This window comes from Xiphophorus couchianus, chromosome 15 (assembly GCF_001444195.1).
Source record: "Xiphophorus couchianus chromosome 15, X_couchianus-1.0, whole genome shotgun sequence".
Lineage (NCBI taxonomy): Eukaryota > Metazoa > Chordata > Actinopteri > Cyprinodontiformes > Poeciliidae > Xiphophorus > Xiphophorus couchianus.
In genome coordinates, this window is record NC_040242.1 from 4,097,083 (window position 1) to 4,124,962 (window position 27,880).

At 43.4% G+C, this 27,880-nt stretch overlaps 1 protein-coding gene across 2 annotated transcripts; it reads right to left on the bottom strand.

Moving 5' to 3' along the window:
- Window positions 1–4,849: 4,849 nt before the first annotated feature.
- On the bottom strand, window positions 4,850–26,745 carry LOC114159109 (kinesin-like protein KIF26A). 2 transcript variants are annotated; one of them, XM_028041208.1, is made up of 14 exons: window positions 25,696–26,745; window positions 25,059–25,599; window positions 22,695–22,890; window positions 20,696–20,899; window positions 19,153–19,246; window positions 18,803–19,071; window positions 17,750–17,933; window positions 15,392–15,548; window positions 14,443–14,605; window positions 10,530–13,506; window positions 7,718–7,905; window positions 7,275–7,298; window positions 6,377–6,497; window positions 4,850–5,202 (listed from the first exon to the last, which is right to left on the bottom strand). In XM_028041208.1, the coding sequence occupies exons 2-14, from the start codon at window positions 25,076–25,078 to the stop codon at window positions 5,015–5,017; spliced, it is 4,785 nt and encodes a 1,594-aa protein (XP_027897009.1). In that variant the 5' UTR covers window positions 25,079–25,599; window positions 25,696–26,745; the 3' UTR covers window positions 4,850–5,014. The 2 variants fall into 2 exon arrangements, with proteins under 2 accessions (XP_027897009.1, XP_027897010.1); XM_028041209.1 differs by lacking the exon at window positions 7,275–7,298 and having other exon boundaries at window positions 25,059–26,745.
- Window positions 26,746–27,880: the final 1,135 nt, after the last annotated feature.

Below are 27,880 nucleotides of genomic sequence, written 5' to 3' on the forward strand. Positions count from 1 at the left end.
CCACACCTTCTTCGTCGTCGTGCCAGGTCTGGGGTTCGAGGCGCCAAACTCCGTCCGTCTCGCTCTAAGGTTCCTTTTTTAGTTCTCAGTGTCAGCAGTAGGGAAAGATAGACTAGATGATCGATTTTACTTATTTGATTATTTCTGCTACTGAATTAAGCTGTACTGACCCTTGCAAAAATGCCTTACTAATAAAATATTTAGCATAAAGAAAATCTAAAAGATGTTGTGGACATTCAGTTAATGAGTCACCTTAAAGTTCTTTGATGGTTGTAAAATAGCTGTGATGTTTGATTCTGGAGAGGAAGAGGTGGAAAATGTTTTTAGGTTGCTGGTAGCCCATATTTAAAACCTCATCCTTGGGACTCGACCGAGTCACTAAAACCTACCTGGTTCAATAACAAATGCAAGTTGTAAAATAGAGAACGAGCGACCGTTAACAGGTGTGCTCTGTGAAACTAGTTGGCTGTAGGCTGCTCAGTCTGGCTAATTCACAGGGGCAAGAAGGGTGGGACACCTGGATGTAGGCCGTCAGATAACCAGGCGAATCGTTTCTCGAAACCAGCTTAAACAGAGTTTACTTCGGTTCTGGACAGGGTAAATCCCAGCAGATTTAGGAAACTCAACGTACCCGTTAGACGGAGAGCTGGTAGCACATCTCCCCTCTCAGAAGAGGAAGTACGAGAGTGAGAGAGTAGAGACAGAAAGGAGGGGGGGGGTGTTGCGCAACAACAAGTGGCCAGTGAGTTTAGCTGCATGTGGAATGAAAAACGATCGTCTGAATCTATAATCGGTTCATAACCAGATCTCTAACTCAGCCTTTAGAGTTTAAAAACAGAACGGAGTTAAAATAACTGGAAGAAATAAAAACGGTAATTAAAGGGAAAAACTAGAATCAACTGGATTCATGTTTATAAAACTAAAACAAACTGAAATTATAGGTTATAGATTTATTGGCCTTTTGAACTGATATAAAATTGTTTTTTTCCCCACACAAGCTGTTTACATCAGCTATCTGCAAACTACAGCGATCCATTTTCCTGCTGGCGCCACTTACGCTGATCCGCAAAATGGCGACAGCAAAAGTTGGGAAAAAACTCCAGAGTCAAGAATAACTGAATCATTCTTTGAAAAATAGTTTCTTCTGTTGATTTATACATCATCACAATTCATCACTTCTTTAATTCTGCACCTAGAAATGAAGCAAAAACTTTGACTATAACTAATGAAAACTAAACATTTAACCAGTAAAAACTAGAAAACTCTAAATAAAACTAACTTGGGGGAAACAAACAATCACAATTAAACTAAAATGAGAAATTATTATAACTTTGGTAAAGTGGGACTTGGAGCAGCAGATATTAATGATCAATGTGAGGAAAAAATTTGGTTTTCTAACAAATAAAAATCTTTATGCATTTATTATTCATCAGTGGAAAAATCTGATTTTAATGTCTAAAATCCTCTGCAGTTTAAAAACCTGTTTGCCTTTTTTGTCCCAACTTCTGCAAGCTCAGCAAAATCAGACCAGAACCGCCTCCTTTCAGACCAGAACCGCCTCATTTCAGACCAGAACCGCCTCATTTCAGACCAGAACCGCCTCATTACAGACCAGAACCGCCTCATTACAGACCAGAACCGCCTCATTTCAGATCAGAACCGCCTCATTTCAGACCAGAGACCTGAAGTACGATCTGAAAAACCGTGGAAATGAGTTTTTTGTTCAGGTAAGAACTGCGGCTCATTTCTCCACCTGTCGTCTTGTTTCTGAGCTGGACGCACAGATCAGATCACTGTTGACCTCTCAGGTCTTATGCAACGCGTTCATCCCTCACCGGGTCCAAGGTTTTCTCTGTCTGGGCCGGCAGCCTCTAAGATTATTTCAGGAATAAAGTGATTTTAGTTTGTTTGGTTTTGATGCACAAACTGAACTAAACCAGACAAGAAAGCAGCGAATTAAACCGTAAAACTAATTATTTTCCACATATTAATAATAATTAATACAGAGGAACTGAGGAAGGATATCTGTGGGATGAACAGCTAAGAATCGAAACGCAAAGTAAATAATTTGTTAATTAAGGACGGATTTATTAGCAATATGTGACGTGGAGGTAAAGACGGCATCCGCTTGGTGCTGTTGCCATGGAAACCTCCCTGTTTACCCCGAACAACCGTCTCTGATGTTCAAACTGCTGATGAATCTACAGAAATCAAATGATTAAATAAGAGTCGATTCTGATGAAGCTTATTAGATTAAAAATTTAAGATTAAAATTGAAAAATGTAAAATATTTAAAATTTTATGATAAAATATTGGTCTGATGAACCAACATTTAAAATACTATGATTTTAAATGTCATGTTTTCTGTCACCGTAAATGAAAAATCATCATAATTAACAGAGTTTGTAATTAATCTATATAATTTGTTTCGTTTGGTGATAAAGTTTCTGAAATAAACAGGCTTTGCAATAAGACTCTGATTTTTTGAATGTCTCAAAATGAATCGGATAGAAAATCACCGATTAGCAGTTAGCATGTAAAATTATTGATGAATATTAAATACCTGGTAGGTAAAAATTAATCAGTTATGCATCTGGAAACCATTAGATCTTGATCACACTTAGCTGGAAAGCTAATTATTAGCTAACAATTGGGCCGTGCGCTGCTGCCCCCCTGTGGCGGCTTGTTGTAATAAACATGGTTTTAGAAACATTAAAAATGACCCAAACTGTCTGAACAAACTCCAACTTTTATTCTCCTGGATGCAAATGGTCGACTCATCTTGAACTTTTCCGATGTTTCAAACACATCATTAGAAATTATTAAAAAACTGTACAGTACAAAAACAAAAAACATATTATTAAAAGAAGGTGTAAAAACAGGCAGAGAAACGTCAAAAAACACAAGATTATAAAAGAGGAGAAAGAAATTCATGCAGCAACGTTAAAAAGAGCCTGAGAAAGTTTGAATGCATAAAGATAAAAATATGAAAAATAAGAATAAAATGTTTTCATCCTGGTTCCTGTTTGTGAAGTTAAACGTCTTACTGAACATTTCCACAAACGCTGCACAGCAACGAGGATCCTGCAGCGGAAAACAGAGAGGAGGAGGAGGAGGAGGAGGAGGAGGAGGAAGAGAAAGAGGAGGTGGAGGAGGAGGAAGAGGAGAGGAAGAGAAAGAGGAGGAGAGGAAGAGGAGGAGGCGTCTGTCCGTCTGACCACAGCAACAAACAGTATTTACAGCAACCTGCAACATTCAGAGGCAACAGAGCAACCAAACGGATCAATTCTGATTCAGAGAAGCAACAAAGCTGCAGCCCTGTAGGGGGCGCCGTCAGAGAACAGAAATAATTTGTTTTATTTAATTCATCAGGGAAGAAATGAGAGAGTTCATCTTCAAAGATCAAATTAAATGTTTTGGCAGGAAGCTAAATATTTAGATCCCAACTGAATGTTTAAGTCTGAGCTAAATATTTATTTTGCTAACTAAATATTTAGCTCTACATTAAATATTTACTTTGAAAGATATTTAGTTTGAAAATTAAATGTAGGAACTAAATATTTAATATGCAAAGTAGCTTCCAAATTAACGGAAGTGGAATATCAAAATAAAAGCTGGTTTTGACGACCAAAACATTTAGTTAGCAAAATAAATATTTAATTTGTTGCTAAATATTTAGTTTTCAGACTAAGTATTTAGTTCCTAAACTAAGAATTTAAGCTGCAAACCAAATACTTAATTTAATAACTACATTTTTAGCTCCAACATTTAACTTGCTAACTAAATATTTAGCTTGCTAACTAAATATTTAGTATATATTTAGTATATATTTAGTATATATTATAGTAATAAATATAGTATAATTTATTTAATCAAATATTTAGGTCCAAACTAAATGTTTAGCTAGCCAAAGTAGCTTGCTGATACCAAAATAAAAGCTGGGCTTTAGGGTCAAAAATGTTTAGTTAGCAAAATAAATATTTGATTTATTTATTTATTTCCTCTTTTCATATTTTCTTGTCTGTTCAAAATAAATAGACACATATTTGGCTCAGATGTAAACATTTAGTTTGGAACTAAATGTTTGTCTTCCAAACTAAATATTTAGTTTGAAAATCTGACATCAATAAATATGAGAACAATATAGTGAAACTATGACTGGAAATCTGACACTAACATTTCTTTCTCTTTGGAAGGCTAATTAAATCAAATTATTGCTGTTTTTACAGCGTAACTGTCCAGACAGCAGCTCACCTCTCTCCAGAACCGGACTCGGGTTCCAGCCGCTCGGCTCTCTGGATTCTGACAGAACCGCCAAAAATCTCAACAATGTCTGTAAAAACGTCTCAATAAAACAACCAGCAGAAACACAAACCTGAGGTTGGATCTCTTCTTCTTTCTACCTAAACTCTGCTTTTATCTTACAAATTTACTGATATTTTCTAAATTATGTTGCATAACGGGGCTGCACAGTGGCGCAGTTGGTAGCACTGTTGCCTTGCAGCAAGAAGGTCCTGGGTTCGATTCCCGGCCGGGGTCTTTCTGCATGGAGTTTGCATGTTCTCCCTGTGCATGCGTGGGTTCTCTCCGGGTACTCCGGCTTCCTCCCACAGTCCAAAAACATGACTGTTAGGTCAATTGGTTTCTCTAAATTCTCCCTAGGTGTGAGTGTGTGTGTGCATGGTTGTTTGTCCTGTATGTCTCTGTGTTGCCCTGCGACAGTCTGGCGACCTGTCCAGGGTGTACCCCGCCTCTCGCCCGGAACGTAGCTGGAGATGGGCACCAGCAACCCTCCCGACCCCATTAGGGACAAGGGTGAACAGAAAATGGATGGATGGATGGATGGATGTTGCATAACGAAGATTTCAGCACCATTAAACCCAAAATAAATACAAAATATGATAAATAAGGAATAAAATAATTAAATAAGGAAGTTCAAATTAATAATAAATCCAGTAGAAAGGCACTTCCAAAGCTCCCATCTTGTTTGTGTTTCGCTCCGTTTCCATGGCGCCTACACCCTGTGGCGGCCGTCCTGCACCGCGGCGGCGCTCGTTGCCGTGGTGACGCTGATGTCGAAGCAGGTCTCCATCATGACGCGGGCTTTGCAGAGGTTGACGCAGCGCTCCAGCTCCGCCGTGGCCTGTGCCAGAGCCTCCAGGTACTCCTGTGACTCCCGGTCCAGGTTCTGGTCCACGTCGACTGCAGGGGAGAAGCGGCGACGTTACGATTCATCGGTAAAAATGAAAATAAAACGGGCGGGTTGAAACCCTGAGAGGAGGCGCAGAGCGCTGGGACATGGTGGCTCCTGTTTCTGTTATCTGTGCAGCAAACAGCAGAAAGTGTGTCATGTAAATATGGAACCTTTATGAATATCAGGGGAAGAAAGTTTTCTGACAGATCGGAGCAGAACCGAACTCTGGAGAAACTCCCAGAGGAAAAACTTTAAAGGCTGAAGTTACAAACGTCTCAATGCAACAGAAAACCTCCAGATTTAAAGAATCAATGGAAAAAAAAGATTCATTTTCATGTTTTCTGACTGAAGAGAAAGAAAAAGATGTTCCTGGAAACCATCTGAAGATGAACTGTTCGTGAGACAGTTCATGAACTGTTCGTGAGACAGTCATGAACTGTTCGTGAGACAGTTCATAAACTGTTCGTGAGACAGTTCATGAACTGTTCGTGAGACAGTTCATGAACTGTTCGTGAGACAGTTCATGAACTGTTCGTGAGACAGTCATGAACTGTTCGTGAGACAGTTCATGAACTGTCTCACGAACAGTTCATGAACTGTTCGTGAGACAGTTCATGAACTGTTCGTGAGACAGTCATGAACTGTTCGTGAGACAGTTCATGAACTGTTCGTGAGACAGTTCATGAACTGTTCGTGAGACAGTCAACAAGTCAACAAACAGAACAAAGTTTGATTTCAATCAGATTATTGATTATTGATTGGAAGGTTTCTGTGAAGATGAAAGAAGTCGACCAATAGATAAACAGGCTGCTGCTGCTGCGGGGTCACACAGAGGTCAGCGCTTTGACTGCTGGGGTCAACCAGGGTTATTTTAAAGACTAGAGACGGAGAACCATCATCATCATCATCATCATCATCATCGTCATCATCACCACCTTCCTCCTTTCTGTGTGACTCATGGACTCGATGTTCACCAGAGAAAAATTTACTTCCTGTTTAGTTTAAAATGGGTAAAAAACACATTTTCATGAAATTAATAAAACATTCAGAAACTATATAAAACCCTAAACTCCTGGCTCAGTCGGCTTAATCATGCTTCTTATTTGTTTCACACTAAAATAAATACATAAATTAATGTGTTAAATATTTCATATAAACCATAAATAAATGAATGTTTCTCACACTCTGAGCTCCGCCTGCCGGGACGCTGCAGCAGGTGGAGCTTCGCCTGCTGCAGCTCCGCCTGCAGCTCCGCATGGCGCCGCCTCAGCTCCTCCAGTCGCTGCTGCCGCCGGAGCAGAACCTGAGGAGCAGAGAGAACCCGGTCAGAACCAGAACCCGGTCAGAAAGAATCCATAATGAAGCTACAGGTTTTTTCTAAACTGTTTCCATGACGACATGATTTCAGATTGACTGAAAACCTGCCGACTCTTAAAAACACGTTAATTAATCTTTAATTTCCTGAGAGTCTGCTGACACCAACACTGTAAAAAATAACCAACCAAATCAAATTCAACATGAAGACTTTGACAAATCTGAAGAACTGAATCTTGAAAACCTGTAAGAGTTCTGTTCATAAACGACCTAATAATCCAGAAATATAAAACAATAATAATCTAATAATCTAATAATCCAGAAATATAAAACTATAATAATCTAATAATCTAATAATTCAGAAATATAAAACAATAATAATCTAATAATCCAGAAATATAAAACAATAATAATCTAATAATTCAGAAATATAAAACAATAACAATCTAATAATCTAATAATCCAGAAATATAAAACAATAATAATCTAATAATCTAATAATTCAGAAATATAAAACTATAATAATCTAATAATTCAGAAATATAAAACAACAAAATTAAATTATGAGGGAAAAATTAAATACAATTTTTTATTTCACATCATTTCAGCTCCTCAGATCATTTTTACCTTCATGTGTTTTAGAAATGAATTATTGATTGATTGGATTATTATTATTATAATTATAATTATTTGCCTAAACATGAAGATGTTTCATACCAGACATGCAGCAGCAGATCGAGTTTTAATATTTAACCTATGACCTCACCTTCTCCACGTCCTGGAGCGGCGGCTGAGGAAGAAACGGGGAAAAACCATTCAGAGCCATCATCATCATCATCACCATCATCATCATCACCATCATCATCATCACCATCATCATCATCACCGTCATCATCATCACCATCATCATCATCACCATCATCATCATCACCGTCATCATCAACATCATCATCATCATCAACATCGTCATCATCATCATCATCAAAATCACCATCATCATCACCATCATCATTATCACCATCACCATCATCACCATCACCATCATCATCATCATCGTCACCATCATCATCATCATCATCACCGTCATCATCATCACCATCATAATCATCATCACCGTCATCATCAACATCATCATCATCACCATCATCATCATCGTCACCATCATCATCATCGCCATCATCATCTGGCTGAAATAACCCAGAGCCTGACCTCTGACCCCGTCTCCTCCTTCCTCTGTAGCCGCTCCACGTCGTCGATCTCGTACACCTTGATCTCAAACGGCTTCTTCAGGGCGCCGCCCAGCGGCGGCAGGTCCACCCACTGACCTCCGACCTTCCTGCCCAGGCCGGAGGCGTCCGGCAGCGGAGCGGGGATCAGCCGCCGCCGCAGGAAGCCGCCTGGAGGACGGACAGGAAGGGGCGGAGTCAGAGCCGCACAAACTCACAGCATCAACATGTGAAATTCAGAAAGTGACTCATTTATGAGATTCTGATAATTTAGATCATTTTGTTCATAATTCATGAAATTAACAGTTTACAGATATTTCAGTATTTTATTTGCCTGATAAAAAATAATTAATTTTTAACATTGTAACGTTTTGCTACGGTTTAATGTGATGATTAGGAGGAAGTATACATGATATATGAATATATGCTTATATATTAATCAATTAATCAATAATTATATGATAAATTACAATGATTTTGGTCATTTCCATTCTGAGGATTAAAACATTTTGAAGGGTAATTTTGTTTACAGATAATTCATAATGTATTTCATTTATGGTTCCAGTTATGAGATTTTATTTTATTTTATTTATTGTTTTTGTTTGTTTTATTTTGAATATTTATAATATCTTCCAGTTCCAGGATTAACTGTTTATTTCTGAATTATAAATGTTTTGATCTTTGAGAGAAAATTTATATTATTATCATTATATTACTGATCTCAAAGCAACAATATTATTGTTTATCACATTAAGGAGTTAAAGATACTTTTTATTAATATTTCTGTACTGAATATTTTTATTGATCTGGTGAAATATTTTCATCTTAAATGTTGTAACTTTATGAAATCTGAGCAGAAAATCATCAGAAATAACAGAAATGATGAGTAGAAACCATAAATCTGAGGAATTAATCTATTTAATGTTTCACTACGTGATGAAATAAATAAACTTCAATAATATTCTCATTTATTCAGTGAGTTTCTATTCCTAGATATTTATTTTCTTTAATAGTTTTAGTCTTAAGGTTGAGTTTCACCAACAGATTATAAAAATATTTGTTTTGCAGTGTGAGCTGATGTCTTCAGTCTCATCCTCTGGAAACATCAGCTGATTTAAACGAGGCGCCGCTGCTGCTATCGCCGCCGCCGTCATCCTCATCATCATCATCATCATCATCCAAATGATTTACAACCAGCAGCTGTCGCTTCGTTACTATAAACAGGATCAATTAGTGAACCAATGGCTGAAGATAATCAAACTGTGAGAGACGCATCAGACTGAAGGGGGGCGTGGACGGTGTGTGTGTGTGGACGGTGTGTGTGTGTGGACGGTGTGTGTGGAGTGTGAGGTGATAATTGCAGTTGGACGTGTTCGCTGGGAATCCCTCATGAAACTTTCATGAGGGATTCTCGTCGCAGCGTTCTGCATGAATCTCAATCATCCGCAGGAAGCTAGAAAAGGATCTGCGGCTCAGAGGAATTGACGCGCTCAGACATGCTGCAGCACAGCGTTAACCCGACCGCCTCGCTCATCTCGCTCCGATCCACGGAGGAATCCATAAATATGCTAATGTCTCCATCTGACTCCAGATGAGTTTATGACTGTTAGTGTCTGAGTCTGACTGGCCGTCACAACACATTTTAATAATAACTGGTTCTTATGGAAACGTGGAACAGCTCCAGGAGAATTCACTTTGATTTTCCTTTATAGAAGAAAAAAATCTACTTCAGGTTTAGGAAAAGTGGAAACCGTCACTGAGGATTCAGACGTCTGACAGGCGTCTCAGTCGTTATCTATGAGTTTCTGCACTTTTCCAGATTTCAGATGTTTAAAAGAAAATAAATCACTGATATTTTTAACTCCATTTTCCACTCTTAAGATCCAGATATTATAGTTAAAATGATCATTTTCAGATGTGATCAAAATGTATACATATGGACAAAATAAAACTGGATTGGGAGTGCAGGCTAACATTAAGGATCTGAAACGGTCTACTCAAAGCCCTAACCTCACTCCAGTTAAAAATATTAGCAGACTACAGTTTACAACCAATAAAAACCCAAATTCAGCTCCTTAGAAAACTTGAATTTTGCTGACTCGACAGCTGCAAGGCAAACAGGAGGAACATGCCACCAAAGATTGGTGAATTCTAGGATATGGATGGAAAATTGAGTGGAAGGAAAACATGTGGTAGAGAAAAGTAGAAAAACAGGGATAACTACATGGGGATGTTATGAAAGAAACCCCAGTGAAGAGTTTAAGGGAGACTGACGAGGAGTCAGAGGTCCAGACTGAAACTGATGGAATATTTTCTGCTGCTGCTGCTGTGAGTCGAAGGCGTATGAACCAACTCATCACTTTCTGAAACTCTGAAATCCTGACTGAAAAGATTCAGAAACATGAGGACATGCTTGTCCACTAAGTTCAAACAGCTTATAGATGCTTGGAGCTTTATTCAGGCCTTGGGGCAATGAGGATCAGAAATTATGAATATGTATATTAAATAACGAAGGAGAGACTTTTACTTTCACTGTAATAAATTAAATTGGTACAAAAGACACAAAATCACTAAAGCATCATGGAAATTTTACCAAAACAAGGAGAAGTACCACTTCACTCTTCCAGTAGATCATTTTTTTTTGCTGGCTCAGCATAGATTTTCTTGTAAATGGCTCCACCTGGTGGTTAGCAGCTGTACTGCAGGATGTACAGGAGTGAATGCACTGAGGTGGCGGTCAGTTGATCGGCCCATTAAACTGATCATTATAAGGTACAGACTTAATTTCTACTCACCGTTTCCTCTCTTCTTAGGCGATTTGGACACCCTGCCTCGGTTGGACGCTCCGCTCTCGCTCATGGAGTCGTGGGCTGACGAAGTGCTGCCGGTCGTCTCGCTGTCTCGGATCATGCTCTCGTAGCCGCTGCTGCCCCCGCTGTGGTAAAACAAGGCGGTGCGGCCCATGGCGGGGGGCAGCTCCCCGCTGAGGATGCTGCTGTTGTCGCTACCGTGTCCGCTGCTGTAGCGCTGCGGCCGTCGCGGTGCTGTGATCTTGCTGTAGGGCGAGGGCAGCAGCGTGCTGACGCCACTCGTCCCGCTGTCGGTACCTTCGCTTTCTCCGGCCCCTCTGCTGAATTGTTTCTGACCAGCAGCGAGCTCGCTGACCCGGCTGTTAGCTGCCCTGCTGATGACCTGCTTGGTTCCCATGATGGTGCCCCTTCCAGTCTTAACTCCGGTTCCAGCTCTGGCAGGAGGTTTGCCAGTTGGGGGTAGGCTGGCATTGGGTCCAGGAGGGGAGCTCAGGCTTTTAGAGCTGCTGGTTGACGATGTTCGAACCTTCAGTCCAGCAGAACCAGCAACACGGGAGTTACCATTGCCTCGGACCTGCGATAGTTTACTGGATGTTGAAAGGAAAGTAGAAGAGTCTTGGGAGGAACAGGGAGTGTTTAAAGGTGGAAGGCCAAGTCTCGGTACAGATCTGTTGGATTTGCAGGTACCTCCTGCAGCAGCACCATTAGCATCTCTGAACACTTCTGGTTTCAGCAGAGTTGAGGTTGGACTGTCTCCTCTCTCCAGAGATCTCAAGCTACCATAGTGCCTGCGAGAATCTGCTTTGGCTCCTCGTGTCTTCAGACTGGAAGACGTTCTGGCAGAACCATGATCGATTTTTAAACTAGACGTGTTGTGACTGAATGAATCTGCTCGGTGCCTGAAGGTGAACTCCTCCTCTGAGGTTAAGCTTTTAGGGAAAGCAAACCTTCCACTGCCACTGCTCGGTTTTAAGGCACTTGGAAAACTTGTCTTGTGTTCTTGGCTGGACTGCCTGATAAGTGGCATAGGAGGAGAGATTTTTCCAGAGCCAGACTTAGAGATCATGCTACTTTTCTGCCCATTTGACTTCTTCCCCAGTGATGAAAACCTTAATGTCCCCGTCACACTGGCAGCTACTTGACCACATTTCGTTTCAGAGCTGTGTGAAGTGGAAACAGTTCCCAGAGTTGTTGCACCTCGTGTGAGCCGTGGCAGCTTGATGAGTGTATCTCCTCTTCTGCTGATGGGCTTCTCGCAGCCATCAACGACTCTCTGAGCTGTGGAAGACATTTGTGTCTTCGGAGATCGAGGAACGCTGTTGCTGTTTCCTCCAGACCTTTTGGGGGAGATGCTAGCTGTGCCACTTCTCATTGGCTTGCCTGCAGAGAGAAACTCAAGCTCTCTTGGATCAACGAAGGTGCTTCCCTGAAACAACAGGTTCTCTTGTGTGTTGTTGCCTACGGCTGCAGAAGAGGTAGGCTTGGTTTTCCTGGGAAGACTGGAGTGATGGGTGTGGTGGAGAGAAGAAGTGGGAGTGCTAAAAGCTCTCACCTTAGAGGATCCTTTAGGTGTGGCTTTGGTGGAATCAGGGAAACCAGAGGCCTTGGTAAATGATGGTTTGTTGGGTGTGGCGGGATCACTGTCCAACTCTGAGAAACAAATACCACTGTCATTCAACGAACTCTTCAAGCCATGCTGCAGAAATGGCTGTCGATGGTAAATACTTGGTGAGGTCAGGAAGGACGCGCTCTCTGCTGCTGTACTCTCACCTCTCATGAAAAACCTGTTTGCTGAAGTACTGTCTTCTCTTTCAGCGGGTCTTAATCCTGCAGATGAATGGCAGCCTGATCCTGTAACTCTATGTTGGGTCGTGTAAGCGTCATACTCATCATTGATGCTGCTGATGATGCTGACTGGACCTGAACCTGCAGCTAAGGCCTGCAGCGAACACTCTGGGTTAAAGCTGAGGAGGTTGGCGGGGCGGCCGTTGTCCGGGACGAGGCCGATAGGAAGCTCCTCTATGACGGTGAACACCAGCTCATCCTCCCCGTTCAGCTCCACGGGCTGCTGGAGCGTGATGGTGGTCCTGAGGAAGTCTCTGTCCAGGCATCTTCCTAGCAAAGCCGCTCGAAGGCCGCTGACCTCCATGGCGTAACCTGTGGAGTGATGGGACCTTTCCCTGTCTGGTAACTCCAAAGGTTGGCTTTGTCTTGGTGCTTCACAGCTCATACCCACTGGGGGAGTCCTGCTGACAGCTGCCCCTGAGTCAGGTGCTGTTAAGGGCCTCTGGGGTAACGACTGAGGTGGTGATGGTCTGGTTATGGCTCCTCTAACCTTCTCTCTTACCACAGGCTCTGGATCTGATGAACAAGGCTCACTGGACTGTACCGAACATGGCTGAATGAGGGAACCAGAGAGTTTCTCTCCATCAGCACTGGTCCTTTTGGAGGATTCCACTGGGCTTTCAACCGAAGGGAGTCTGGAGTCTGGTCCGGTTACATTTAGAGAGGAGTTCTCATCAGATTCTGGTCCAGTTTGATTCTTCATTGGTTGTGCTGCTCTGCTCTCTGTGCTTAACGCGTTTGGAGCTTCACTGCCATCGATGCAATCGAGCCTCTCCTGCAGCTCCGCGAATGTGTTGCACTTAAAGTGATCTCCGTCTGAACGGGGAGAATCTTTGGTTCGCTTCTTGTTCAGGGAGGGAATGATGGGGACAAAGGAAGGCGGGCCCTCATTGTCGCTCAACTCTCGGTCAGATATCGCCGTTCCACCGGGACCGACGTAAATAACGGTGTCGCAGGACTGTTCACTGCTGGAGGAATAGTCAGGATCGCTGGAGAGCAGCAGCGGTAGGTCAGGATCCAGAGCCACGATCCGGGGGTAGAAAGGCTGAACGTGAGGAGGTCGACAGGATGGACCTTCCTCACAGGAACTGTCGCCTCCGGAGGAGCTGGAGGCATACTGGAGACAACAAAACAGTTAGCACAACAAGAAGGACAGATGCAGGCAGAGGAAAGGCGTTAGCCGCTCACCCTCTCACAGCACAGCTAAGCTAGGTTTAGCTTAATCGCTCTTTGGTTACCTAGCAACAACACGTTGAGTAACATGCGAAGTAGCAGTTTCATGTTGCCCAACATACTCAGGCGTACTTTCAACCGCAGACCCGTACTCAGTAAAGCTCTGACAGGAAACTGCTTGGCAGGAAACAGCGTTCACATCCAACTGGTGATGCTTAAAGTCGACCCAATCAATTACAAGAATGCACAGCGTGACTGACACACCTGGCAACTCATCCAGCTGCATTCAGATTGTGGGAAATGAAGGAGTTTGCCACAACAAACGGAGGTATTCGGTACACTTGATTATAAAAGCTCAACCTTCTGGTCGGTGCGCGGCTCACCTGAGCAGTTTCAGGTTTTACCTTTGTGCCTCATAACTGCTTAAGAATAAAAAATACAGACGTGGAGTAAAAGGGGAAAATGAGAGCATCTCAAAACAAAAATGTAGATAAAACAATAAATGTCACGTCATTTGTTTGGAAGTATATTGTACTAATCAATAATTATCAATATTGACTAATAGGAAATGCCTTTATTGTGAAACACTGTTCAGTAATATCACACAGCTGAGTCATGCTGCCGGAAAAAAGGACAATTTGAACTTTGATGTTTTTCCATACAGGAGCTACAAATATGGTGCCAAGCTTTGAATTGGTGACAGAAGTCGTTTCTCATTGCTTATTTAGAAGACTAACAAATAATCAATATTGAATCAGGAGAAACACAAAGACATTGTGTTATTGTATAAAATGACACAATAGAGAATAAACTCCTTGTTATCAGGATTTTCTCTCAGATCCTTCAGAGAAGCTGTGAAACAAAGTAAAAGATGAAGTACTTTGGATTTCTTCTTCCTCATGCGGTGGATGCGGGACGCCAGCTGCACCGTGGTCAACGTCTCCATGAAGTTCGCCGCCGAGTCCGAGATGTGGGCGATCATGGTGGTTCGACAGTTGATGTTACCCAGAGACTCGCTGAGCAGCATGGTGAGCTTGCTGTCTCTGAATAATAGATCATAAAAAACCTCGTTAGACCAAAAGAACGAGGAAGAGACGCCGGAGAAACCCCACAGGACCCTGGAGACCGTTCGTTACGCTGCGCAGAAGTTGGACTCAGACGGGCAGAGAGGAATGAGAAGGAATGTCTCATCCCACATTCATGAAGCGCACTTTGAACCGCACGCCACATGCGATCTTCTACCAGACGCACAGAAAGAAACGCTGCCTTTGAAGAGACCTGGAGGAAGCTGCTGAGGGAAACTGGATTTACATACTACAGCTTCCTTCAGCTTCCTGTTTAACACCAACAGCAAAGCTGGAAATATTATCAGTTTGGGCTTTTATCTGCATCGACTCATATTGCTTATTTCATGCAAATCAGTGCCGTCAGCTGCAGGTATATGATACTGAAAAGAATATGACCTAATTAATATTTTATTTTATACCAAACATGCAGACTGGATGTAAAGTCCTTAGATCAATTTCAAGACTTTTCCAGAAGGAGAAGTCTGGTGAGACACTGACTGCCTCTAAATAATCTTCATAACCACACTTCAGAAACATGGAAATGTCCCTTTAATTGGACAGTGGAGACAACAGGTCAGTCTTTATTTCACCATCCAGTGAACTTCTTACCATAACCTGAAGTTGAATGACATGAAATGGAAATAACCTGATGAACGGCTCCATGTTGAATCAAAACACACCCAGTGATAAAGACGGAGTCCGACTCCTCCGTCCCCTGAGGGACATTCGGTCCATCCGTCTTTCCCGAGGTGCGGCTGGTACCTGTAGGGGACGTGCTTGGCCCCGTTGGACAGCGCCAGGATGACGTTCCCCAGAGCGGACAGGGACAGACACTGAGCCGCGCCGCCCTCCCTGGTCCGGCTGATGTCCGTCTCACAGCTGCCCAGGTCCAGCAGGTGGAGACGACTCCGGCCCGACACTGAGGGACACCGGGACATGAAACATTCACAGGAAGCTCTGATCCAAAACTTTAACTATTTATAGTGATTACTGCCTGCTGCTGGAATGGACACGAGAAATTAAAATATTTCTGCTAATTTTAGCCCAGAAGTCAAACAAAACCGGATCGACCCAAAAGTCCAAAACTTTTTGGTAAGTAACTTTTCAAGAGAAGTAAACTCTGGTCCAACAAGTCCCCATGTCTAGAACCAGAACCAGGAACCTTCATAGACAATCAGAACATTTTATGGAGCTCCTTCAGTGACAAACTGCTGCATCCAAGGCGCACAAACAGGCGTTACAGCAGATCCTTCCTCTCAGCTGTTAAGTCTAACAGAGTCAATTCTATTTTTAATCAATTTAACTGAAGGGTCTGAAATTCATTAATCACATTTTGATTTTAATTTACTGACAAAATAAGCAACATTTTCAATCCAAAAACCATTTTTGCTGCTAAATCCTTATTTTTGCTGTTGCGCACCAGATTTACGGACGTGCCAGAAACATGCAGATACAAAGGTTCCACTCTGAACTTCTGTATGTAAAAAATGCAATTAATTGAGCTGAATGTTTAACATATTTAAATTTATGTCATTAATTCATCAAAATTAACATATTAAAGTCTAAAACCATCAATGCTCCTAAAAGCCCAGTAAGTGTTTTCATCCCTGTGGTATTTGCAGTTATTTGGCATTTTAATGATTTTAAAAGACATTTCTGCTGGTTTTGAGTATCGCTGCTTTTCTGCACATCTTTAATTTTACTTTGTTGTTTTTTTAATGCACATTATTAATTTAAAAAGTGACCCTACATAGTTGCACATCCCTGGTATCTGAATATGTTGTTAACTGTATTGTTATGATGTAATCTTCTGAGCAGGATGTTATTTTTAATCTTGTTTTATATATATTTTTATGTCCCAAACAATAAAAGCTGCTTCCCCAGATCCAGATTTAACGGTTTCAGATAAATGCGTCTCCAGTTCAGCTCCTGGTTGTTTCCATGTCTCTAATCAGCTCTGATAAATATTCAGCAGCATTTTAACCGCCTGCTTATTCCAGTAATTCAGAGTAATGAGGTTGTGAAAGTTCAACTGCCCGCATCAGCAGGATTTAGAAACTGCTGAGAGCAGCTGAGCGTCCCACTTTCTGCCCGCCGCCCCATAAACACGGCGGGACGCGAGTCACCGGGCCTCATTAGGCGTCCTGATGGTTTCCAGGAGTGGACAGTAAAACACCGGTAGCCGTGGAAACGTCTCTGCTGTGGCAGGTGGACGAGTGGTGGGGGATTGTTAGCTGTTCTGAGCTCCAGATGAAGCTAATTAGCGGCTACATGTTAGCAACAGGAGGAAGACGAGCTTCAGGAATTTATTTCTGCCTCCGAGTCTCTGAGCTGCTGTTTCACTCCAACAAGCAAAAAGATCCGATTTCATTTCCACTTCAGATGTCTGACTTATTGATTATTAAACTCTCAGCATGCTAAAGGGGCATTCTGCAATTTTATTCTGTGTTTCTTTCTTTACTTTGTGCAGAAGGAAATAATAGAGGAAGACCTGGTCAAACCAACAGACAAACTGTATATTTTATTCATACAACCTTTATGTGTTTTGGCATAAACAAAATGTGGCATTAATCCCTAAATGATGATGAAGATCCCAGAAAGAGAGTCTTAATCACTGCAACTGTGAGGCTCTTCAGTCAGAGTTTGTTGTTTTTAAATCAGCTACTTAAATAAATTAATAAATCTGACATTTATTTAGCTATTATTTGCAGTAAAGGTATTTTTTTTTTAGCAGTATAGGCTTTAATGCCGCTCCGCAATGAAGAAGCCATCATTCAAAAGGCAAAAGTTACATTTACAGTTTGCAACTGTGAAGTAAGGAGGTGGCGGCATCATGCTGTGGAGCAGCGAACTTCAGGTGGCTTGTGAGGAAATATTGAATCAACATATCAAGACATAAATCAGGAATTTTAAAGACAAAAAAAACAAAACAGAGTCCCTCCCTAAAAAAGCAACTAAATTCAAAATTAAACCCTAAATTAAACAGCAAAAAGTCTGCTGCTTTAAAATTAAATTGAAAAGACAAAAAGGAGAAGAAATTATCTCAATATGTTTTTTAAAATGCTAATTAGTTGAAATCTCCTGGCGTTTTGTCGGCCGCTGCCCTCTGACCCCTCTGACCTGTTGCCTTGTTGCTCTTGTCCGCCCTCTCCTGGTAGAGGTGAAGCGTGAACAGGAAGTGGGAGTTCCTCCGGGCGTCCTGGTCGCTCGGCGTCCGGCTGCTCCTCCTCTCCGCCAGAGCGGCGTCCAGGAAGTAGGCGGCGCGCTCGGCGCTGGTCGCACGCAGCTCCGTCTGGTTCTGCAGCTGATCGGACGAAACAGAAAAACTAATTTAATTATTTCTGCAATTAGAAGAGAAGTTTCTTAGAAACTTAAAACAAGAACCATCACAATAGTGTAATAATAATCATCACAATAATATTATCAAGGAGCTGCAGGAGATTTCAGGTTAAACCTTTTTTCATTTTGCTCTGATTCCCCGTATTTAAAGAACTCCTGACTTTAACTGAACTCTGGTTGAAATGAAAACGTCTGAATCTCTGAGCCGCTTCTTCGCCTCGCAGAGATAAAAGGCAAAACGAGACAGAATGGGGTTTGATAAAATAAGGACGTCCGTATGAGTGGGGCACAGAAAAGTGTGCAGTGACAGAAGAAGAAAATTAAAGCGAGAGCAGATAAAAGGAGTCAGACTGAAGGAGCCCGGGGAGATAAAAGAGAGGAAGATCCAAACTAATTGGACGGTTCTGGAGAGCGACGAAGTCCCAGGCGGTGAAGAGGAGGTCAGAGGAAAGTGTGAGAAGAAGAAGAGGACAGGAAGCTTAAAGGACGACTGCACACAATATGTCCAAGACTTAGACGCACAGAATCGTGTGAAACGGGTTTGTTGCGTCCTGCTACTTTGCTTCAGCTACATGACGTTCAAAGTTTGTTTGATTCATCCTGATATCGTATCGGGTCAATAATCAAAGCTGTGGTATCAGTATCGTGTTGTGTCATGTTCCACATGATGCATAATGCTGCATTGTGCTTCATCACTAATTACATTTACTTTATAACTTATTAAGATAATTATCCTTCTAGGACTAGTTTAGATTTTATTTGAGCAACTAACTTTAATGAGCAAAATCGTCTTCATTTACAGAAAGTGGATGCAGTCGTAGCGTTTCTGCGTACCTGGGAGCCGCAGACAGGATCCTCCCGCAGTGACACGGCCGGCCCCGGGGCCTCCGCTTGGTCCCCCGCCGAGGCAGAGAGTTCAGCCAGCAGGTCGGAGAGCGCCTCCTCCTGGCCGGAGATCTCCACCGCCGACACTCTGACGGAGAAACGAGCCCCGCTTTTCTCCCTGCGCTCCTCGATGAGCTTGAAGAGCCAGGAGATGGCCGTGGGCGCCACGCCCAGGCTCTGGGTGGAGCAGTCCCGGCCAATCATGGTGTACGTCTTCCCTGGGGGGCGGAGCCAGTGCGAACACGGGGTTCAACAGGGATGTGTGTGTCGGTGTGTGAAGGAAAAAGAGCGGTTGTTACCCAGGTTGGCGTGTCCATAACAGAAGATGCAGCCATCGGCGCCGTTCACCACCGACTGGATGACCTCTGACACGGTTCCAGAACAAACCTCAGCCTGTCAGGAGCCAGAGGTCAGACCGGGTCATCATCTTATGACATGTAGCAGTGTGTGACGCGAGGTTTGAACTGAGCAAACCTGTTTTTACAGTGAGGAACGTGGAATAAACTGAGTTCATCCTGAGTCATTTAAAGGAGCAGAATTATGAAAAATCAACTTTTTAAAAAATCTTTCCATCATGTTTTCATGTTTTTCCCTCGTCAGAAACAAACCTGGAGTTTTACTTTGATTCCTTAATGTTTGATAAGTCCTTTAATCTCCATGGCAACCATTCAGCTGCAAAACACCTAGGTGGACCTAGCCCCGCCTCCGAGTCGCAGCTCCTTCAGACTAGCCAGCAGCGATTAGCAAACAGCTGCTGAGCTCTTTAAAGGAGCTGCTGCTGGTAAAAACGTTAAAGAGTTAATAGAGGAGCCATGTTGGGATGACTTCCTGGAGGCGGAGCTTCAGAAAGAGCAGGAGTTTCTTAAAGAGACAGAGGCCCAATTTCAAGGCATTAAATCTGGAAGTATAATTTCTCTTAAGTCATATTTGATATTTTTTTATAACAGCTGAAGGTAACAGTTACCTGATTGTGCTGTAAAATGGGAACATGTACCTGGGAAACACAAACCTTTAACTTCACTGTGACCTAACGCTACCTAAAGAGTTATGATATGACGTTTAGGGGAAAATTTCAGACATTTCACTGGCAGAAAGCGAAAATATTACCTGCTTCCAACCTGACTATAACTTAGGATATTAACTGAAGGTTCAACTAACAACCCTTCAGATGTGACTTTCCAGACGCTCAGTTACTCCAAAGTCTGTTTCATTTGTTCAGGTTGGAGCTCAAGGAATCAGTTCATTTCACGCTGGACAGACTGAGTGAAGAACTGGATGTTAAATATCAGCAGTAGAGGAAGTTAATGCCAACACTCCACTCCAAAAACTTTACAACTCTCCTTTAAAACCGTTAAGTTAAGCCGTTAATTTTACGATTGACATTTAAAATAAATTTCTGGAATATGAGCCACAGGGAGGCTTTGATGTTTTTTAGCTTCATAAACCATAAAACATTTTGTGGCTCAGAAGAGATGAACTGGTTCTGGGATCATGTTGGGTTTAACTTTATCTGAGGTCACATGTGGTTCATCATGTCACAATGTGATGCAGCATTTCTGTTTTTATGCATCTTGTATACAATGATGCATAACAAGGAGGAAAGGTGAAAAGGTCACAGCCTGATTTTATGATCTGCTGCTTCCTGACAGCTCAGCTCTGCTGCTTCACATCAGACGGTATCAAACTGCAGCTCTGATCTGATCCATCTGCTGCTGTCGCCTCTCTGGGGATGAGGAGCTGATGAAGAGCTCAAACTGCGGCTGCGTGCTCTGAATCTACATCGACCTGCTCTGGTTCAGGCAGCGAGGATGAGGAGGATGAAGTTTTGGGAGCTTCTCCCACCTGTGAGGCATCCTGAGTGAAGATGGCGTCGAAGGTGAAGGTCTTGGGAGCCGCGGCGATGGGTCGCCTCTGACAGGAAGTGGAGTTCCCGCCGCTCGGAGTCTCAATCAGAGTCAGCTGCTTCTTCCGGCCGTCCACCTTCAGGAAGGACTTGGACTCCGAGTCGCTGCTGTTAGCCGAGCTGATGCGGACCATGACCCGAACCTGAGGACGGACAGGAAGTCCACGTCAGAGACCAGGTCCAGAGCAGAGCAACAACTTCCTGTCTGATAAACAAACTATAATCAATACAGTGGGGGGAACTGCTAGCTAAAAGGCTGGCTGCGCTAACACTAAAGGACTAATCCTAAACATTAGTTCTGCTATTGCTAATGTGTTGTACCAAGCTAATGCTAAAGCGCTATCTTCTACCATCGCGATGCCCAACATGTTAAGTTAAAACATGTACTGTGACACTTATTAATTTCCCTCATGTTCAGTTAATTATAATTATTAAAATGAAGCTAAATGCTAAAGCCGTTCAGATTATCTCCGTCCTTTAATAACTAAAACCTTCAAGCTCCAATTTAATTTTGACATTATTACAGTCCACAGAGTTACTGTATCTGTGTTTCTATCTTTTCCTCTTCCGTCAGTTTTATTTTGTTCCTTTAAGTTTCTTAAAGTTTTTAGGGGGAAAAGAACAAGAGAGGAAATGGAACTGCTGCGTAAACAGACTTCAAAATAAGAGCATGAACACGAACAACTAACTACTTGAAGAATTTTTAACAGTCGAGAACAAAAACTTTTATTCAACTGAAAGTTTAAGAAACCAACAAAGTCAATTAGTGCTTCAGAATTTAAATTAGAGGGAGATAAATTACCAGAAACATTAAATTAAAATCTGATATTAGCGCTAATGCTAATAACGCTAAATCCACTAAGAATTTATTAGCGCAAAATAAATCTGAAGCATATCTTGGTTGTCCATAATTGGCCACTTTTGGTCTCCAGGTCCAGATCTCAGTCAGTGTCTGGTGACCCGCCTGTCGGCCTGCAGCTTCGTTTTCTGGGATTAAATCTGTTTTTACCAACTGGAGCCGCAGAACAAACTAATCCCATCGACTGAAATGTTCCTGAGCTGCAGCTCGGTGTCTGGCCGCCGGGTCGGGACTCTGCTGGAGTTTATCGGCCGTCACGGAGCTGCTGAGTCGGCGGCGGGTCAACAACCAGCGGGTCAACTTCAGAGCAAAATCGATCAGAATCAAAGAGTCGCGGACAGGAAACAGCAGCTGCCTCGGTTTTCATGTCAAACACGTTCAGAAGACAAAGCAGCTGCTGGAAGAACCGCAAACGGCCTTGATCTAGAGGATGCTGCTGTTACCATAGCAACCGCAGGTGAGGGGAACCGAGGCAACATGAAGGACGGCGAACCAGGCTGATGATTCTGAGACGGCGGCGTGTCGCAATTAATGAACTCGTTAAGGATCGAGTGATGAAGAGGAGCTTAACGAGAGAGGAGAGGAGGGTCAAAGGTCACGACAAGCTGCTGGCCAAAAAGGTTCATCATTAAACCTTAAGAAGATCATAAAAAGATTTAATAAGTTTTATCAGAAAATTAGGAAGAAGGAAACAGAGGAAGAAAGGAAGGAAGTTGTGAATAAAGGAGTAAAAGAATGAATGAAGGAGAAGCAGAGCGCTGAGGAGAGTCCATCAATGTTTATGAGCCTCTGAGGAACAACTGCTGTAAACAAACAGCTTCAGTTTATGAGCAACGAGCTGCAATAAATGAGGAAGAGGACGAGGAAGGGGAGGAGGAAGGGGAGGAGGAAGAGGAGAAAAAGGAGGAAGAGGAGGACGAAGAGGAAGAGGAGGAGCGGTTCTGCTGCTGAGTAGAACCTGCAGAAAAACTCCAAACTCAGGATTTGTCTGGATTTGATCAGAAATATTTCTATAGACAAACTGAGAGGAATCGGGTTGTGGGTTTGATTCCCTCACCAGAACCCGGACGGCGTCCTACCTTCCCCATGCCGGGCGTGTCCTTGACCTTTGACCCGGTCCGTAGGAGGCATGGCGGGACGGCAGGCGGCGACAGCTGCAGGGCCCCGCCGAAGCCTCCGGTGAACAGCGGCGGGTCCGGCGCCGGGGCCTCGGGCGACGCCGCCGGGTCCGGCTGGGACTTCCTCCTGCGGGACAAACTGAGCTTCTGAGCCGCCCTGCAGGGAGACAGAACCGAGACAGAACCGGTTCTGGTTCAGAAACGGATCAGAAAGATCAAACATTTATAGATATACACAAAACAGATACAAACGTTAGAGTCCGGTTGGTTCTGACCCGACCCGCCAGCTGGAGGAACAATCAGAACTTTAAAACATCAAACCAGAACCAGAACCAGAACCTCTGATTGACCCCAGAAGTTTAGTAAAACTCCAGAGGAAAACGCTGAACCTGTTTCTGATCTGGTTCTGGTTCTGGTTCTTCAGTCTGAGACAAAGTTTCTCCTCCAACCAGGACAAGAAATCTTCTCTCTTCTCTGATGGATCCACGTTTGGGTCGGTACCGAACCGTAAAACATTTGAGCCAATAAAAACGTTTGATGAAGCTCCTCTGATTTCAAAACGTCTCTCGTTTTCCAACCGATTCTGTTTTTAGCAACAGATAAATTTAACGCTGCAGCTAAAGAGGAACAAACAGAGTTGGATTACCGGGCTGAGGAAGAGGAAGAGGAAGAGCGTCCCTGCACTCCTCCTCTCCATCCCTCCATCCGCAGCGAGTCCAATCAGAAAACAGAGCGTGTAATCGTAGCGCCATGAAGGACGGCCTGCAGGGATTCACCACCGTGTGTGTTCCCTCACACAGGCCAGAGAGCGCACAGGGCCGGGGGCGTGTGTGTGTGTGAGGGTGTGTGTGTGTTGGTGACATTTATGCTTCATCGTTGGGATTTGCCGACAAATGTCGGCAAACACAAAAATCGCCCAGGAATAATCTGATTCCACACGGAGGCGACAAGATTTTCTGCAATCTGAGGGAAAAAGTCGCAAAAGTTTTCTGCAGATTATTCACCGAATAAAAACCACAACGAAAGAAAAGGAAAGGAAAGTTAAAGAAAGAGAGAGGCAGAAAGCTGAGAGGAAAGCAGCTTCATCATGATTCAGCTGAACGGAGCTGATCTGGATCAGCAGTGTGAATATTAACGACCCGGCAGAACCAGCAGAACTTTTCCTGACATCCTGAGGGCTAAATGAGAATAAATCATAGAGACCAACAAGCTGAGGACAGAAACGTTATGAAAGTAAAGAAGCCGACTGATCGTTCAGTGCTTTGTCCAACCATATTAATGGAAAGTTGAGTGGAAGGAAAAAGTGTTAGAAAGAGGACATGGGATCCAAACCTCTTCTGAACCAGAATCGACACCAGAATCATCTAAACCTGCGTTCACACTGCAGCCTGAAGTGACACAATTCAGATTTTTGGTCAAATCAGATTTTTTTTGCCGGCCGTTCCAGATAAATGCGACCTGAACGTGACCCGCATGCGCAGCAGAGGGCGCCATAGCCTCAGCGTTCTGCCAACCGCCATAAAGAAGAAGTTCTCAGTGTTTGTGGAGGTAAACATGGATGCTAACGGTGCAGCAGAGCTTACATGTTTGAAGTTGTTGTCCGACCAGAACCAGCATATTAACAACTTAATCCTCATGGTTGTTGATATTCTTCCTGCCTCGAGTATCGGAGACATTCAGGTCGGGTGGATGTGACCTGGACGTTGGGTCACATTTGAATCGGATACCAAGTGACCTGGGTCGCTTTCGGAGAGAATCTGACCGTTCAGATCGGATACATCAGAACCGGGTCACTTCAGGCTGCCGTGTGAACGCAGCCTTAGATTCCCTCTGCTGATCAGCTCTATGCTGGATTCATTTCCAGAACCATTTCATTCAGCGCTGTGCCACGGTTTCTACAGGACGACCAGAGACACCAGAACCAACAAAGAAGGGCTGCAGGTCAGTTTAAAGCAGCAGCAGAACCAAAGAAACGGCTGAAATGAATCCCAACAGAACCTGTGATGAGGGAGGCAGCAAATTCTGATGTCACCATGAGAGAAAAACCTTCCCCTCCTACCATCACAAACAGAAACAGGGAGTCTGTTAAACTCTACTTGGACTTTAACTGGACCAAAGAGCTGAGCTGTCAGGTCCAGATGGTCCAGGTTTGGTCGGGTTTGTTCTGATTCTCTTCATCACTCTACCGTCTCTCTGAGGTTCTGACCAGGCTCAGGAGGAAACTCCTAAAAATAATCACTGACATCCAGGAATGTGAAAAATGTTCAGAAACAATCAGAAAACACAAAGTTTCCTCTGCAGCTGTTAAAACGATTCTCTACTCACAGATCCTTCCAGTCCATCATCTCCTCACAGCCTTCGGCCTGGAACGTCCAAACTGGTTTTGTCCAAACTGGTTTTCATCCTGATGCATCATGAAAAGGCAGATTTACTCCGAGTGAGAGAAGAAAACCCAAACGGAAACAGGAACTGAGCTTCGTTTACTGGTCAAACTGGACCAAGAGATCATGTTCCATAAACCTGCATCCAGAGATATACGGTTCAAACTCATCTTTTATTATTCCCAGGTACATTTGATCGTTTTTCCAGTCGGATTCATGCATCCAGATTTATTCAAACATTTGCTGAGCATCAAATCTGGAACTTTCTGCTCCAGAGAATCCGTCAGTTTTCACTGCAAACATGTCAAATCTGGATCCTGAGCTTCATCAGGGTTTGGTGAAAAGTTTCTGTTCTCCATCCATCAGCTGGAGGTCTGGAGACGTTCTTCCCTCCAGAGACAGGAAAACATCCAGATAAACTCCTGCAGCCGGACGCAGCGTCGGTCCGTCAGTCTGTTGACCCGTCAGTCTGTCGGTCCGTCGGTCTGTTGACCCGTCAGTCTGTCGGTCCGTCGGTCTGTTGACCCGTCAGTCTGTCGGTCCGTCAGTCTGTCGTTTTGTCGGTCCGTCGTTCTGTCGACCCGTTTTCTCCTTCCAGACACGAAGCAAACTGGACTCGGCTTCACAAAGTTCATCAATGAGTCTTCAGAAAGTTTCTCTTTGGATAAAACCATCAGATTCCATCTAAATCCTTTTATTTACGGTTTTTCTCATCCCAGTCTGAGTCCAGCAGCTCAAACTGGTTCCTTCCCATTAGTTCATCAGTTCATCCCATTCAAGGTGAAAATGTGGGAATGTTTTCAAAGTGTTCAGGAAACCCAGCAGATCAAGACAGAAACTAGTTCAGGAACGCCGACTTCATCAGAGTCATTTCTGTTCAGGAACGCGTTCCCCAGTTTGTCCTGTCTGTCTGTCCTCCTGTCTGTCTCTCTGTCCTCCTGTCTGTCTGTCTGTCCTCCTGTCTGTCTCTCTGTCCTCCTGTCTGTCTCTCTGTCCTCCTGTCTGTCTCTCTGTCCTCCTGTCTCATCCCGGTCTGCCGCCAGGCGGATCAAAGGGAACTTTTAGGGAGCAGCTGCAGACGTTTCCCCTCCGTCCTCCTCCACCTGTAAACTCGACGTCTTCATCCGCTCCTCTAGTCGACCATCCTCTCCATCCAACTCCTCTCTGATCTCTTCACCTCTTCTTTCCTGGTTGTTTCTCCTCTCATCCCTCTGTTTCTCCTCTCATCCCTCTGTTTCTCCTCGTCTCCATCTTCTCCTCATTCCCTGGTATTTCTGTCCGTTTCCTCCTGCTGTCTCCTCTCTTCTCTCCTGTAGCTCCTCAGTCTGTTCCTGCAGTCTGTATCGCAATGCTGCTCCGCTCAACCCCTCCCACCTTCCTCCTCCTCCTCCTCCTCCTCCTGTAACTCCAGGAGAGAGAGGGATGAAAGGACGCGACAGCAGCAAAGGAGGATGAAGGACTGGAACAAGAGGTGGAAATAAAGCGGGTGGATTCCTGATTCTGGTTGCTGTTGTTGCCGGGAAACACAGGAGAAGCTGCAGCCTTCCTCCTCCTCCTCCTCCTCCTTCTCCTTCTCCTCTTCCTCCCTGTCCGTCTGCCTCTCTCACCTCCTCTGCCTCTTTTTGCAGCCCCACCCTCCTGAGAAAACCCTACACACACACACACACACTGCATGAATACTTCATGAGACGACTGACACCCCCTCTGCTGGATTTCAAACTCACTCTGTGTGTGTGTGTGTGTGTGTGGGTGTGTGTGTGTGTGTGTGTGTGTGTGTGTGTGTGTGTGTTGGACCGTAGGTCCGGCCCAACAGATGGATTAGTCAGATTACAGAGCAGGGCCGCGTTAACACTGTCTGTGTTCATGTATTAATTATTTCTCATCCAAACTCAGATTCTCCTCAGATGAAAGTAAAAAGTGATTCTGTTTCTCTCAGGCTGAAGGACCTTAATGAGGAGCTGCTGCTGCTGCCTGACAGGAAACTCTGAGCCGTCAGCAGGAAATCCAAGCAGCTCAGACTGTCGGGACGTCGGTTTGTTTCCAAACTGGATGTTCAGGTTGGAAAACAGAAACAGAGAAAATATCAGGAACAAAAAGTGAATAAATGAGAGAAATGAAACTCTGACTCCATCTGGACTGAAGGAAATCAGTTTGATTACATCCAGAAGAAACATTTAAAGATGAACTTCAGAGTATGGAGCTAGAAAAGTGCCAACGTTTGCTGATGATGACGTCGTTTATCATCACCACCAAGAACTTCTGAAAAACTTTCCTTCATACCTGAAGATCAGAATTTTAACATTTCTACTTAAAATGCCTTTTAGTGCCAGTCCAACAATTTGTTTTTAAAATTACAACAATAATCCTGAATCATATTATGAGAAAAAATTCATAGAGCGAGACTCAAAATGACCAGAATAAATAAGTAATTTTGGCCGAATAAAGTCGTAATATTACAAAATGACAACAAAAGGAAACTTTATTTTTGTAATAATTTCTTTCCGGCTCTGATTCTCCGTTGTGACGTTGAAATTTATTCTCCTTTTATTCATTTGTTCTGTAAATCATAAAGTTCTGCTTTCAGTTTCCAGATTAATTTATTCCTTCAGTTTTCCACCATCACTGATTACTTCAGTAAGAACAGGAACCGGTTCTGGTTCCGGATCGGTCTGAGCTCCGGGTCGATGGAGGCTGGATGAGGAGTCAGAAATATTCATTCGGTTTTGTTTCTGGAAACCAGATTAAAATGTTTTCTGAAACGTTTTG